A 12,923-nucleotide genomic window follows, 5' to 3' on the forward strand; every position below is an offset into this window, starting at 1 on the left:
TAAGAGGTACCTGTGGATGGGATGCAAGCAAGAGCGTGGCTCTGGGCCCGTCTCTGTGGTCAGGGACAGATGCTTCAGCCAAAGAACAGCAAACCAGCATCAGGTTCAGCCTCATCAGCTGGGACACCTGCGTGAGACTCGCAGCGCCCTTCTGTCTGCACCAGTGATTGCTGGAGGCTGAACGGCAGCTCCAGGAAAACTGAATTAAAGGGTCTTAGGGAGGATCTAAGAGAGGATGACACCTTGTGAACAAGGGGACCTCCAGTGAGAGCCCGCCCAGCCCTGTGGCACCCTCCATGGTGAGGACCCTCGCAGCAGGACTGCAGCCGGGGTGGCCGTGCTGGCCTACAGAGATCGTCATGCGTTGCAGAGCAGGGATGGTAAAAAAGCAAAGAAGCATAACTGCCTGTGCTGTCCAAACTGCAACCAAAAGCATAACCAGAGCATGGCTGCTGTGTAAGGACAAGGAATTGTCCTGCTCAGCCTCCCGCACATCGCTGGGATTTCCCTGTTTCTGGCTGTATGCAGGCACAACACACTTAAAGCTGGCTTCTCTGCATGCAGAGATCTGGGCAGGAAGGGGCTCCCGGCCTTTCCCTGCAAGCGAGCGGCCCCTGCCCATGGGGTGGGTTCGGCTTGGGTGCCAGGCTGGCCCCGGTGGGCAGAGCCGGGTCGTACCGTGCTGCCCCGCGGTCAGCCCCACTCCCTCCCCAGTGCCCGTGCCCATCGCGTGCTGGGACGCAGCCTGCGGGCTGCTCTGCCCGTGGTGGTGGTGAGCATAGCCAGAGACCTGGCAGTGGCCCCAAAAAGCAAGACCTTGCGGCTCCCAGCGTGTGCTAGAGAGCTTCATCTGTGTTCTTCTGGTGCATGTTTATTAAATGAGGATCCAGGAGATATTAAATTTTAACACATGAAACAGCAGGGGGAAAAAAAAGAACTCAGAAAAGTATCTTGAGAGAAAGGGAAAAGAACCAAGCTCATCTGGCAATTCCCTCTTTGAAGGAGTCCATCAGGGAGGTTGCGGGAGGAGGACTGGGGTTTTGCTGCCTCACCTCGTCACTTCGGTGCTTGCAGCAGGAGGAGCCGGGGGGTTCCCAACTTCATGGTGGGAAGCGCAGCAGAGACAGAAAGCACACCACGATGTGCAGAGCCAGCTGAGAGGAGAGCAGCAAGGAGTCATGGTGCCAGGCGGCATCTCCCCTGCTTCTGCAGGAAGTGGAGGATTAAACAGATGATCCTCAGACAGCCCGATGTACCTGCTCCCTGGAACCACCTGGTGGACGTGACACCAGTTTTCCTTTTAACCTGTTGCAGGGAGATCCAGGAAACTGCAGGCCGCTAAGTCAGACATCTGTACCTGCAGGTTAGCCGAAGTGCTACTGGAAATAGAATTGGTGGTCACCTGAGTAAATGTTATCTAAATACTATCTACCTGGGGAAAAAAAGCAGATTACTTGTAAAGGGAAGTCCTGTCTCTCAAGAGCAGCCAACTTTGAAGGAGCCAGCAGCAACATAGGAAACGGTGGTGCATATGGTACAGCTGTGCTGGGTTTGCAAAAGGCTGGTGACAGCGTTGTCGCCAAAGGCCTCCAGGGAAATTGAGCAGCTTAGGGGTGGAAGGGCAATGGCAAGTGGCAGGGCTCGGTGCAGGAGGGGAGTGGGCATTTCCCGTGGTGGGGAGGTGGCTGGGGAGCGCGCAGCACCTGCGGTGGGACTTGGGTCTTCCACAGCCTCGTGGGTACCCTGGAGCTCACTGTAAATGCAAGCGACTCAGGGCTGGGGCTGGGTCCAGCTGCAAGGAACCGCAGAGAGACCATTCAAGGCCCTAGGCAATAAGATGGCTGATGAAATTCCTTCCTGAGTGGAGTGTTTCCATCCAGCCATGAGCCACTGCTGGTGTTACAACAAGCAGCCCTATGAAAATGTCTGCCTTGTGCTCAGGAGTGGTCAAAAAAGCAAACAGGAGGGAAGGCCAGAAGACCACAACAGATATGAGGGAAGGGTGTAAGTGTGGTTGAAGCCGCCAAACATGATCTCATCTAGGGGTAGTCCATGCCAGAGCATGGAGCAGGGCAGCTGCCCAGTGTGGGAACGCAGGATTGCGGCTGTACCTGCAAACACGAATGTGCCAGACCCATCGGCAACCTCAGGACAGAGACACTGCCATGTCTCCAGCTGCCCAAGCAGCATCTCCTGGGCTCAGACAGAGGGGCCATGGCTGGCAGCTGAGGCTGGCACACAGTGAGTGCCGCTGGGACATCCCCAGCTCCCAGACCTGTCCCCGTGCCACCTCTCACCCCCCAGCATTGCCATGCTGCCACCACAACTAGCTGAGAGGAGTGGGTTCAGGACAGCACATGCAGAGCAGACCATGGCCCCAAGCCAAGGAGCTCGCTGGTGCCCGGGTATTGTGGGGTAGCCAACAAGAGGGGCAAGGAGTCCTCAGAACAGTGGGCTCAAGCGGTAGTGCCAACCTGGAGATGGCCTTTCCTGGCCTCCTCCTCAGCCAAACTCAGAGAGCTTTTCCAGTTTTGCTACAGAAATGCAGAAGTGAGCAAGAGGTGCTTCCCAGGAGCATGGCAAAAAGGATGAACAATGCTAATGAGCAATGTATATTATTTCTAAACAGCCCCCAAGCTGTTGGCAGCCCCCCCCGAGAACAAAATTCTGGAGAAGCACCCCAAAAGAGACCAACTGGGTCAAGCAGACCTGCTGCGGTGGCACAGGAGCAGGGCAAAGATCAGTGAGGAGGGCAGGGTGGGGAGCGCTGCCCTGCAGAGCAAGCACCGTGTGCAGCCATGTCACCGCTGCTCCCAGCGCAGATGCTGCCGCAGCAGCTCATCCCAGTGTCTGGCGAGCCAGGCAAACGGTCCTCCTCCTCCTCCTGGGGAGCTCAGCTGGCTGTGGGGGAGATAAAAGGGAGGCATTGACGTCAGGGCTCTCGCCACCCACGTGCGGATAAACAGGCGGCTGTTGGTACAGCCGGGAAGGCTTGGCTTAAACAAACACGCCAGCCAGCTGCCCACAGAACGGGTCTGGCCCTGGTTCAGCCAACACTTAAGCACGCGGCTCAGCCCCAGCAAAGCCAAGGGGAAGCAAGCAGCGAGCCAAGCGGTGCGCAGCCACCCCAGAGCCAGTGTTACAGCCCCCGCTGGACACCCACTCGCTGCATGGCCGTGGGCGACGAGCTGGCCTCCTCTGGCTCCGGGCGGTTTCGGGAGCCCTGCAGGGCCCCTCTGCCCAGCCCCTGCACACACTGAAGGGAAACCTCCACCTGTGCTTGATGCCAGGGCACACGCGCCGAGGCCAGCAAGTGAGGCTGGCGGAGCTGCTGCTGCCCTCTGAGCATCCTCTGTCAGTTCCCATGGAAACTCCCCGGATCCCAGTCACAGGAGCTGCTCGGGTTTTATCTGCACTCACCCATCCGCCGACCCCACTCGCTGCCCTCCACCCATTGCGTGCCCAGGTCTGCCCCTGCGGGAGGGACCTCCCAGCCCCTCTGCCAGCCCCTTGGAGACCCCCGTCCTTCTTCCCTCATACACCACTGCAGAGAGCTGCCCCTCAAAACATGCAAGCCTACCCCAGGATAGGAAGATACCTTCCCCATAGCCCTCACTAGGCCCTAATTCTGTTTTCTGCAGCATATCATGTAGAAAACAATATCTCGTGGTGGGTGCCAGGACCACATCTTCACAGGGATGATTTCCCACCTCTGCACCTCAGTAGGGCCTAGCTCTGAGCATCCAGGTACTGCTTGGCCAGGTGGCCCACCCTGGGAAGCCAGCTAGCCTGGTGCCTGCAGCCACACAGATTTTCCCATTTTTTTGGTGCCAGGGTTGTACACATCACCCACGTGAGCTGGGTTGTTCTCGCTCTTCCTCTGAGTTGCCCCAAGGCAGCAGGGCTGGCTGCTCTGAGCACATCCTCAGCTGCTTGTGAATGGTACCCCTTTACCACTCCCCAAGGAGCAGTGACCAGCAAGCCAGGAGCTGCTGGCAACGCCACGCCAGGTCCCATCCTGGTGCTGAGCCCAGGTAGCCGGAGGCAGTAGGGGTCTAGGCACAGCTGGGGGGGGGCAGGACTTACAGGGAGACCCTAGGCCATGTGCCGAGGGGGGTGCGTCTGGGCACCTTGGCCCTGGTGGCTGCTGCAAAGGTGCTGCTGCGCTAGCTAGCTTCCTTTGCTGCTCTTAAAACCAGGCAGACTTGAAAGACAACCTTTGAAAATCTGTTTTAAAATTGCTTATGCATCAAAATGTGACTAATTAAAGACAGGAGGCAGAGGCTCCACCTGCCAGTCCTTCCTGCATTTATCTGCTCTCAGGGGTTGTATCCAGTGGCTCAGGCTGTGGCCCAGCGACGAGACCTGGCTTTGGAAGCTCCCATAGAGCCCGGAGAGCCATAAAATACTGACTTCATTCAAGAGCTGAGACTGGGGAGCCTGGCTTTCCCCATGCACAACAGCACGCCTGCCTCACCTCAGCAGGAAGGCCTCCCGGCTCTGCAGAGCTCTGCATGGCCACGCTCCACTGCAAGCCTCCCTTCACTGCTCGACAGCTGGCAAGTTCTTGTGCAGGAAAACACGAGGTAAGCTCTCTTTCTGTAGCGCAGCTCAGCAGAGGAAGGGGCAAGCAGGGCCAGAGCTGCGGGGAGAGCCTGTACCAGGAGCTGGATAAGGTCGTCAGTGTCCATCCTGGCAGGGTTTGTGCCTGGGTGCATGGCTCTGGGTGCAGGCTGATGGCATGGCCAGCACCGTGGTCACTCCATGAGGAGAATCAGGCCAGTGGTGGGAAGAATTTGAAGGGCTGCAAGCAGACATGGGGAAAATAAAGACACCACGGAAAATCCAGCCAAGATAAAGAGAAGTTCTTCACTGTAAAAATAAAAGAAATGCATGTTGTAGCTTTGTTCCATTCCTGGATAAAGATGGATAAAAGACACTAATAAAGCCACAAAAAAAAAAAAAAAAAGAGAGAGAGAGAGAGAGACAGATAATCAGTATGTCTTTTCCAAATCTTCAGGATGGAGTGCTTAAATCACAGGGGGCTGAAGAAGTGCACTTCCATTCACTGGCAACAGAGAAAAATCTACCAAGGAGGAAAACCTATAAATCTGCTGATGGTCCGGATAACTCACGCACACAAGTGCCAAGGAAGCAGGGTCAGAGAGCCCAGACACCCAGGTAGTGATGGAGACACATGCTCGTGGGGCAGGGCCGAATGGTTTGTACAGGAAGGATGCGTGGCTCCGCTCCCCTCTGCTCCCTGCCAGGCAGGGGAGTCCCAGATGGGAAGGGCTGCCCGGGGCCCAGCACGCATTTAGGAGGGAGGGCCCCACAACAAAGGTCCTCAAAGAAATCCAGCTGCCTTGGAAAGAGGGGGCAAGTCCCCACGTGCTGAGGTATTTGGGTAAAACACAAAGCGGCGTGAAGAGCAGGGCAGTCCCACGGGGCTCTCTGCACAGCCACGTGCCACGCCAGCGAGGTGGCAATGTTTGCCGACGGCACCAAGTTGCTCAGTGCAAGAAGATGAGGGTTGTCTAGAAGGTCAGAAGGATCCGACAGCACTGTCTGGAGGGAAAGTTAGGTCTTCCTAAAGGCAGAATAAAGCATGTGAGGAAAAATCCAGCCTAACTGTACAACAGAGCGCTGTCCTCACACCAAGGAACGAATCATCTGGTGACGGCCGTGAACCATCGCGGTGCTGGGCGGCCTCGAGGTGGGCGGCGAGGCGTGGGGTGAGGGTGCAGTGCCACAAAATGGACTCCCATTTCCTGCCCTTGTCAGAGCGTTCTAGCTGGACCGAAACAGCACCATTTTAAGCGTTACCATGGCAACAGCCACACAGTAAATGGATGCAAGGAGGATGCACGCAGAATGGCACTCCCAGGCAAAAGAACCCACGGTCAGTCCCCAGCAGGCACGGGCTGCTCCTCACGCCCCTCCAGCCCCTCAACGCAGGCCCACTGCGTGCAGGGGGAGATGTGGATGGAGGCACCCCACGTACCCACCCTGCACCCCCCATCCAGCTCAGCCCACGGCGGTAGGAGAGGCTGTGGTGGGGAACGTGGTGAGGAGTGGATGCTTTCAGCAGTTAATGTGTTTTGCATATGTAGATGTTACAGCTTTTTGTTTCTTGTGGCTCCTTACTGTAAAAACTAAGCTCACCCAGGGGATCTGCCTGCGCCCCTCTACACCCAGGATCCCGAGTCTGACCCCAGGCTGCTCTCAGCTGGCTGCCCCTCAAGACACGTGTCCCGGCTGCGGAGCACGGCCCTGTCAGAGCCACCAGGTCTGCTGTGAGGTGACAAGCCATGCTGCCTCCTGCCTCATCTCCTCCTGGGCTGGGGCCGCTGGCCAGGACAAGCAGCGAGTCAGAAACCATCAGGACGGGGAAAACAGTGACAGGGGGAGAGCTGCCAGGGCCTTCTGCCGGGCATGGGCTCCAGGCTGGCAGCCCAAGGGCATCCCCAGGGCTTGGCCCCTGCTCACACAGAGCCAGCCTATCCACCAGCCACCGTCCAGGGCATCCGGCAAACCCGTGTGCGGCCAACAGCTCCATCCCGCCAAGCATGCCTGCAGCCACTCCTGGAGGTGTTGGTTCTGCCCATGAGCTTCTTCCTTGCATAGATGGGAGGGAGAGGGAGCACAGCATGTGACTGACTGCAGGAGTTTCAGGCAGTCTGGTGGCTGCTCATACGCCAGAGGAGAACGAGCCAGGCTATTTGACTTGCTCTCCTCCTGCCCAAACCAGGCTCTTCTTCTCCAGCCAGTAGGTGCTAGCTGGTTTTCTTCAGTTTGTTACTGATCCCCCCTCTTCAAGCTGGTAGTTGTTTTACAGGGAGCTTTACCAGGTGGATCAGCTCCTGGGAACTGAATCACAGAAAAAATTAGGTTGGAAGGACCTCTGGAGGTCTCCAGCCCAACCTCCTGCCCTGAGCAGGGCTGTGTGCAAAGCCAGAGCACGTTGCTCAGGGCCTTGCACTGTTCTGAAAATCTCCAGCGATGGAGATGCCGCCAGCTCTCCAGACTCTGTCGCAGGGCTGCACCACTCCTCTCTCAGGGAAGAACTTTTTCCTTGTGCCCCACTGGAGTTTCCCTTGCTGCTGCCCATGGCATCCTTTTCCTATGTCCTGCGGGCACCAGCCCAGCTCCAGGGTCCCTGCAACCCTTGTGGGCAGCGCAAGGTGTGAGCTGATCCCCTGCTGCCTCCAGGCCATCTTGACCCCTACGTTCAGCTTTTTGGTGGAAAGTCAGTTCTGTTGATTTCAAAGCAAACACAACAGCAATATTTGAAAGGTGCTTGCTGGAATTGCCTAGGGAGTTTCTAAATCTCTCATCTTTTCTTGATAAATGCCATAGGATGGGGGATAACTTTTGGGAAAAATTCTCACTTTTGCTGATGCTAGGTTTATGATGATTCACAGCACCGCTAAAAGTCATACCCTCTGCAGTACCACTGTACGGCTTTAAGGCTCTCATTTTGGAGTAAATGAAAATGCAGGCTCACCTTTGAGACACCTGTGTGAAAAGCAGGGATATGGTGTTTTTGTTAATGCTCCCAAAATATTACTTATTGTTTGAGTTCAGATGGGTCCGTTAAGAATTTACAAGTAAAATACTGTTTAATTCATGAATTTAAGTGGCTAAGAAAATAAGTTTGTTGAGGAACGCGGCCTTAACCTCCAGCAAGTTTTTGGACCTGTGGCCAGGCCCTGAGCTACTCCTCCACCTCCTCAAGGTGACCTGACTGGGAGTATCGCTGCTCAGACTACCCCAAAAGATGGACATGGGCTCCCTCCCTTGCCTAGCAGAAGGGCGAGCCAGCCCTGCACGACTGCAGCTGTGCAAGCGCTCACTTTGTTTTCTCTGAAACTGCAGCACCATCCCTGGTCCACAAGCAATGAGTTTCCAGCCTCCCTCACGTCAGGAGCGTTATCTCCAAAGCAAAGCTGATTTGCAGTAACCCTCTAACCTTGGGCTGTCAATCACAGGAGCCAGCTTACTCCTGGCTGAACACATGGGCATGGTGGCCCCAGCCTTGCCCACCAGGATGAGCTTTGCTGATGCTGGTGCAGCTCTGCTGTTCCCTCACGAAGGCAAACCTCTGCACCCTATCGTGGGGCAAACCAGAGTAAGCAGACGTTGAAGATGTTCCCATAATGGGCCCAGCCACAGGAGAAGAAGAGGGACACACGAGTTCTTTGGGAGAAGCTCCAGGCAACATCAAGCATGGGTATAGGGAAAGGAGCAAGGAGAGGGTTTCACAGCAAAGAAAGGAAGAGAGAATGGAGGGATCCAAATCAGAAGTCAGGGAGAGAAGGCAGGATTAGCCATGTGCCCTGTCCCTTACCTGCAGAGGAGCTCCTACTGCGCTTTTGCAGAGCCTCTGTTAGCCCTGCCCTAATGGGACAGGAACTCTCCCCCACATTTGGCCACAAGCTCCCACTACCCCTGCGCTTCCTCATCGCCTACCAAACCTTCCTAAAACTGCAAATCCTGCATAACGGGCACACATGATAAGCACTGAGGAGCGAAGTTAGCTCAAGGACAGGCAATACCAGCACTGCAGCTGGGGAGGACATATGGCCAAAGCTCTCCCCTGAGGGGTATGGGCACCACAGATCTGGAAGATAATTTTACATAACTAAAATCTAGCCCCAAAAAAGAAGGAGCTGATCATCGTCTCTCCAGCCATCCCAAGCAGCCTCCTCACCAACAAGGGGCTTTGAGGCACTGAGGGGTTCAGCAGGGCACCAGGACCCAGGCACGGGCCAGCTGCACCACTGCAGGAAGCAGAACTGTCACGTTCCAGCACAGCTATGGAGGGGGAGCTGGGACAGAGCCACTGTCTGGAGCTTTGCTCGGAGCTGCATTAAAATGCATGAGCTCTGCTAGCCCTAATGATGAGCAGAGCTGTCAATGAAAAACTCGGCCCAGCTAATTATCTCTAATGAGGGCAGAGTGTCAGGGTCCCTGAGGAGCTGGGCAGCAGCTTCCCACTCAGCTCAGTTGCAGAACAGCAAGAAGATAAGTAAATGTCATTGTGGTGGCCTAGCTAAGAAATCATTAATTAGGCAAATGTGACCTTCTGTGCAAGTTTCCTCTTGGGAACCTTGACTCGCCAGAGCTGGGACATGCAAGGCTGGAAACACCCATTTTTACCACCCAACTTGTCCCCTGCTCCCATTTAGAGACAGCACAGCCCCAGCCTGGCAGCCCCTGACCAGCTGCACAGCTGTGCCACTCACCTGCTGGCTCAAATACCCCTTGTGAGGGCTCCAACCCATTCCCAGTCTCCAAAAGCAGCAAAGAAGTCTTCACAAAACACTACCATTTCAGTTAAATTCACCCAAACCATCTCCCTCACTCCCAGCCCTACGAAGGCTTTATGCCTACCCAATGATGCCCTCTGCAGCACTCTCTCCCAATCTTCAAGGCAGAACAAACACTGGGAACTTCTGCTCCCCTGTAGTTTTACATTTCAGTGGAAAATAAGCCAGACAAGCACTGCTCGTTTCTCTCATCGTGGTTTGGGGTCACGCTTTTGGGGCACGATCATCTCTCCTCCGCACGAGAGCTGCGGACTGATCCAAGAATCACCACCACTACGTCTTGTGGTCTCTGCAACGCACTAATGACCAGTGAGGATCAGGGTAAAGTCTACTGATATTCCCTAAAATGCATATTTAATTTTAGGTCAGGATCACACAGCAGTCAAGTACTTGCACAGGCAGAACCACCACATCGGGTCAGTCTTATAAGAATGCTTTCAGAGGCCACAGGACAGAAATAATTTCCTCAGCCAACAGGCACAATTCCTCACTGAGGTTAGGCTGCTGTGCTTAGATGTTGATAACTGCAACACGCTCCTGGGTGTGCTCATTGTGGGGCCTCTTCTACACAAGCATGGTTCAGGCAGAAGGCTCACTGAACCCCACAGCTCGATCTGTAGCTGGGAGTTTGCGCTAAAGATTTCGTCATTGCTTCTGAAGTGCCTTTTCTTTCAGTTGGTTGACAAGTTCTTCAGCATACACCTTGAAGAGTGGGACAGGGTCCTGAAACAAAATGGAGGTTAAACTACTTAGACTGAACCTGAGCAGCAGCAAGTCTCGTGCTAAGCGGCAGAAATGCCCTATTGCAACAACCCTATCCGTGCACCTGTGCCAGCAAACCAAGCATCATTCAACCACTCTGCAGCCTGTCAACGACAACATAAAGAAACTTGTGAAGCACTACTTAGAGGTGCAGGAAGAAAGAGCACCCATGGTACCTCATCTGTGGTCTCCGACGTTAGCGAGACTTGTGAACGTCTCCACACGTTTTAAGACAAGGGCCTTTCTCCCCTGCAAGCAGTTTGCCCGGTGTTGCAGGACTGCTAGCAGTTAAAACCAGAAGATGGGCCCTTTTTTTTTCCAGTGGATGAACAAAGCATCCTGCTATGCCACCGCTCTAGATACATCTGCTGCTCAGTTCTGTGATCTTGCCTCAGATGATAGGCACCTGCACGGGACGTTCATCAGCTTTCCCCAGTTTTGCCTGCAAATGGGAATCAACAGGAGCTCCCAGGAGCCCTGTTCTTTCTAAAAGTGCTTCCCTCCTTTCTCATGGTGCCCTAAATCAGGGCTACACTGAAGCACTCTGGGAGAGCATACCCCTTGAAGGAGCTGGAGCCCTGCATGGTTCAGGGCCTGGCACCACCTCATGCACTCACCGCTCCTGACCTTTTTATTTCTTCTGCAGCCACAACAGGAGCAAACAGGTCTGGGGGAAAGGTCACCAACAGACACTGTGCCCTGCGCCACCCAGGGAGCCCTTTTGGCTCAGCAGCTCTGTGACGCCCCATCCTCTCCATATTGTTTCTAACAAGCGAGCTGCCACAAAACTGAGTGAGCCCTGAACCTGCATCCAGTGATGTAACAGAAGGCAGCCAAAGGGAAAGATGTTTGTGCATCAGGAAGGAGTTAGGAGCCATCCCCTACTAAAAATCTCTCCCCTGACAAGGGGGGATCTGGTATTACAAAGCACTTTAGCCCAGCACCATGTTTTGGGCACCCAAATTTAACCGGGCTCAAGTGGCTTCTCAGGAGTTTTGGAGTGCTACTTCTATCGATGATGAGTGCTCAGGACACTTAGATCAACTGGATGCACAGCATGATGCAGCTAAGACACCTCTGTGCTCGCAGGACAGCACCGCCTCAGAAACTCACCTTTTTTTCTAGGAGCCTCTGTTTTTCTATTGCTTCTTCTAAACTCAAGCCAACCCATTCAGCCTCCTCTTCTGGAATCACAAATTCCTGTGACAAAAGGAGGAACAGGTGGTGTAGTCTCTCCAGGTGAGGAACATGCAAATCCCTTCTGCACCCCACTCACACAAACACCTTTCCTCCAGCAAGAACATTACTGCAAACAAGCCTCAAGCACTGTTCCCTTGCTCATCTCATTTCTGGCAAAGCTTGCTTCACCTTTCTCCTTTTCCCTTTTTCAAAGCATACAGCACTGTGTACGCTGCTCTGCCTCTCCTTCCAACGCTTCTGTGGCTGATCACAGACGATGGATGGCAACCACCATCAGCTGCACAAGACTACACAATTGCACTCAGGCAATAAGGGCTCCTCACTGCAGCGTCAATAAAAATTCTCCCTGCTGTTGGTAGTGCCAGTTCCTATGGTGCTTGTTGTAGATTCACAACAGAAACGCAGATCTTTGTCTGCCTCAGTGGTGAATAGAGAAAGCAGCAGCCGCAGAGAGATGAGAAAAGCCTAGCAAACGATGTTTAGATCTTCTATACCCACACCCTGAACACAGGAGAACGAATTCTAGCTCGTACTGCAAGGGAGTGAACAAGATGTTATCAGTCAAGACCACCAGCGGACACCGCTGCGGACACCAGAGCGGAAGCAGCAAGTCGGGTACCCACCTGGTACTTATTATAAATTGCCTCTCTTCTGGCTGGATCATCGGGATGCAGTTTGGGATCTCTCCGTGCAAGCCGCAGCAACATCGTTCGCTTCAAATCCATCCCCAGCTTCGAGCACAGATCTGCTTTTGGGGTCTGGCGAGAGAGAACTAACAACGTGAACACGCACCGACGGACAACGCAAAGAAGACGCGAGCCTACCAGCATGCGGACAACCCTGGCAATGTACCCAGACGCCGCACAGGACACACGCAAAAGGGGAAGACGCTCCCCAGGCGTTCCCTGACGCCGACCTGCTGGCGGATCCGATTTTAACGCCCGCGGCTGCGGCCGGGAGGGTGCCGGAGGCGCGGGGCCGAGGCCTTGCCTTGAGGATGTAGAAGTCGAAGCCGTAGGCCTGGTCGATGAGGTCCAGCGTGCGCATGGTGACGGTGACGGTGAGCGTGGCGTCCAGGATCTCGCTGTAGAGGCGCCGCTCGAACAGCTGCGGCTTCCACACCTTCGGCAGCCGGGTGGAGAGCTGCCCGCGGGCGGGGCCGGTCAGGGCCGGGGGACGCGGCCGAGGCGGGCCCCGGGGAGGCGGAGGGGGGGGACGGGAGGCCCGGGGGAGGCCGGCCTCACCTTGTCGTCGCGCGCGTAGCGGAAGCCGCGGACCCAGCCCTCGCCGCCCCACAGCCCCCGGTGCGCGGCGGGCGGCAGGAAGGGGGCCACCGGCACGTCCTGCGCGCGCTCCCGCTCGCCGGTGCGCGGGTTGCGGCGGTAGCGAGCCCCCTGCGGCCGCCAGTGCACGGGGGCGGCGGGCGGCTCGTCCTCCTGCAGCGCCCGTAGGCAGTGCGCGGGCAGCCGCGAGCACAGCCCCTGCCGCAGCCGCAGGGCCGGCCACAGCCGCGGCGGGAAGCGGTGCAGCGGCATGGCCGCCCCGGCCCCTGCCGGAAGCGGGAGGTGCCGCCCCTGGGCTGCCGGAGCCGGGCTTCAGACGGCGGCCGGCAAGGGACACGCGGCGGCC

At 55.8% G+C, this 12,923-nt stretch overlaps 1 protein-coding gene across 1 annotated transcript; it reads right to left on the reverse strand.

Annotated features, from left to right (window-relative positions):
• Positions 1 to 9,669: 9,669 nt before the first annotated feature.
• On the reverse strand, positions 9,670 to 12,872 carry MRPL28 (mitochondrial ribosomal protein L28). Its single transcript, XM_040574042.1, has 5 exons — positions 12,539 to 12,872; positions 12,285 to 12,437; positions 11,918 to 12,052; positions 11,208 to 11,294; positions 9,670 to 10,055 (listed from the first exon to the last, which is right to left on the reverse strand). The coding sequence occupies exons 1-5, from the start codon at positions 12,827 to 12,829 to the stop codon at positions 9,978 to 9,980; spliced, it is 744 nt and encodes a 247-aa protein (XP_040429976.1). The 5' UTR covers positions 12,830 to 12,872; the 3' UTR covers positions 9,670 to 9,977.
• Between the last annotated feature and the right edge of the window lie 51 nt (positions 12,873 to 12,923).

The sequence above is a fragment of the Cygnus olor genome, chromosome 15 (genome assembly GCF_009769625.2).
Source record: "Cygnus olor isolate bCygOlo1 chromosome 15, bCygOlo1.pri.v2, whole genome shotgun sequence".
Taxonomy (NCBI): domain Eukaryota; kingdom Metazoa; phylum Chordata; class Aves; order Anseriformes; family Anatidae; genus Cygnus; species Cygnus olor.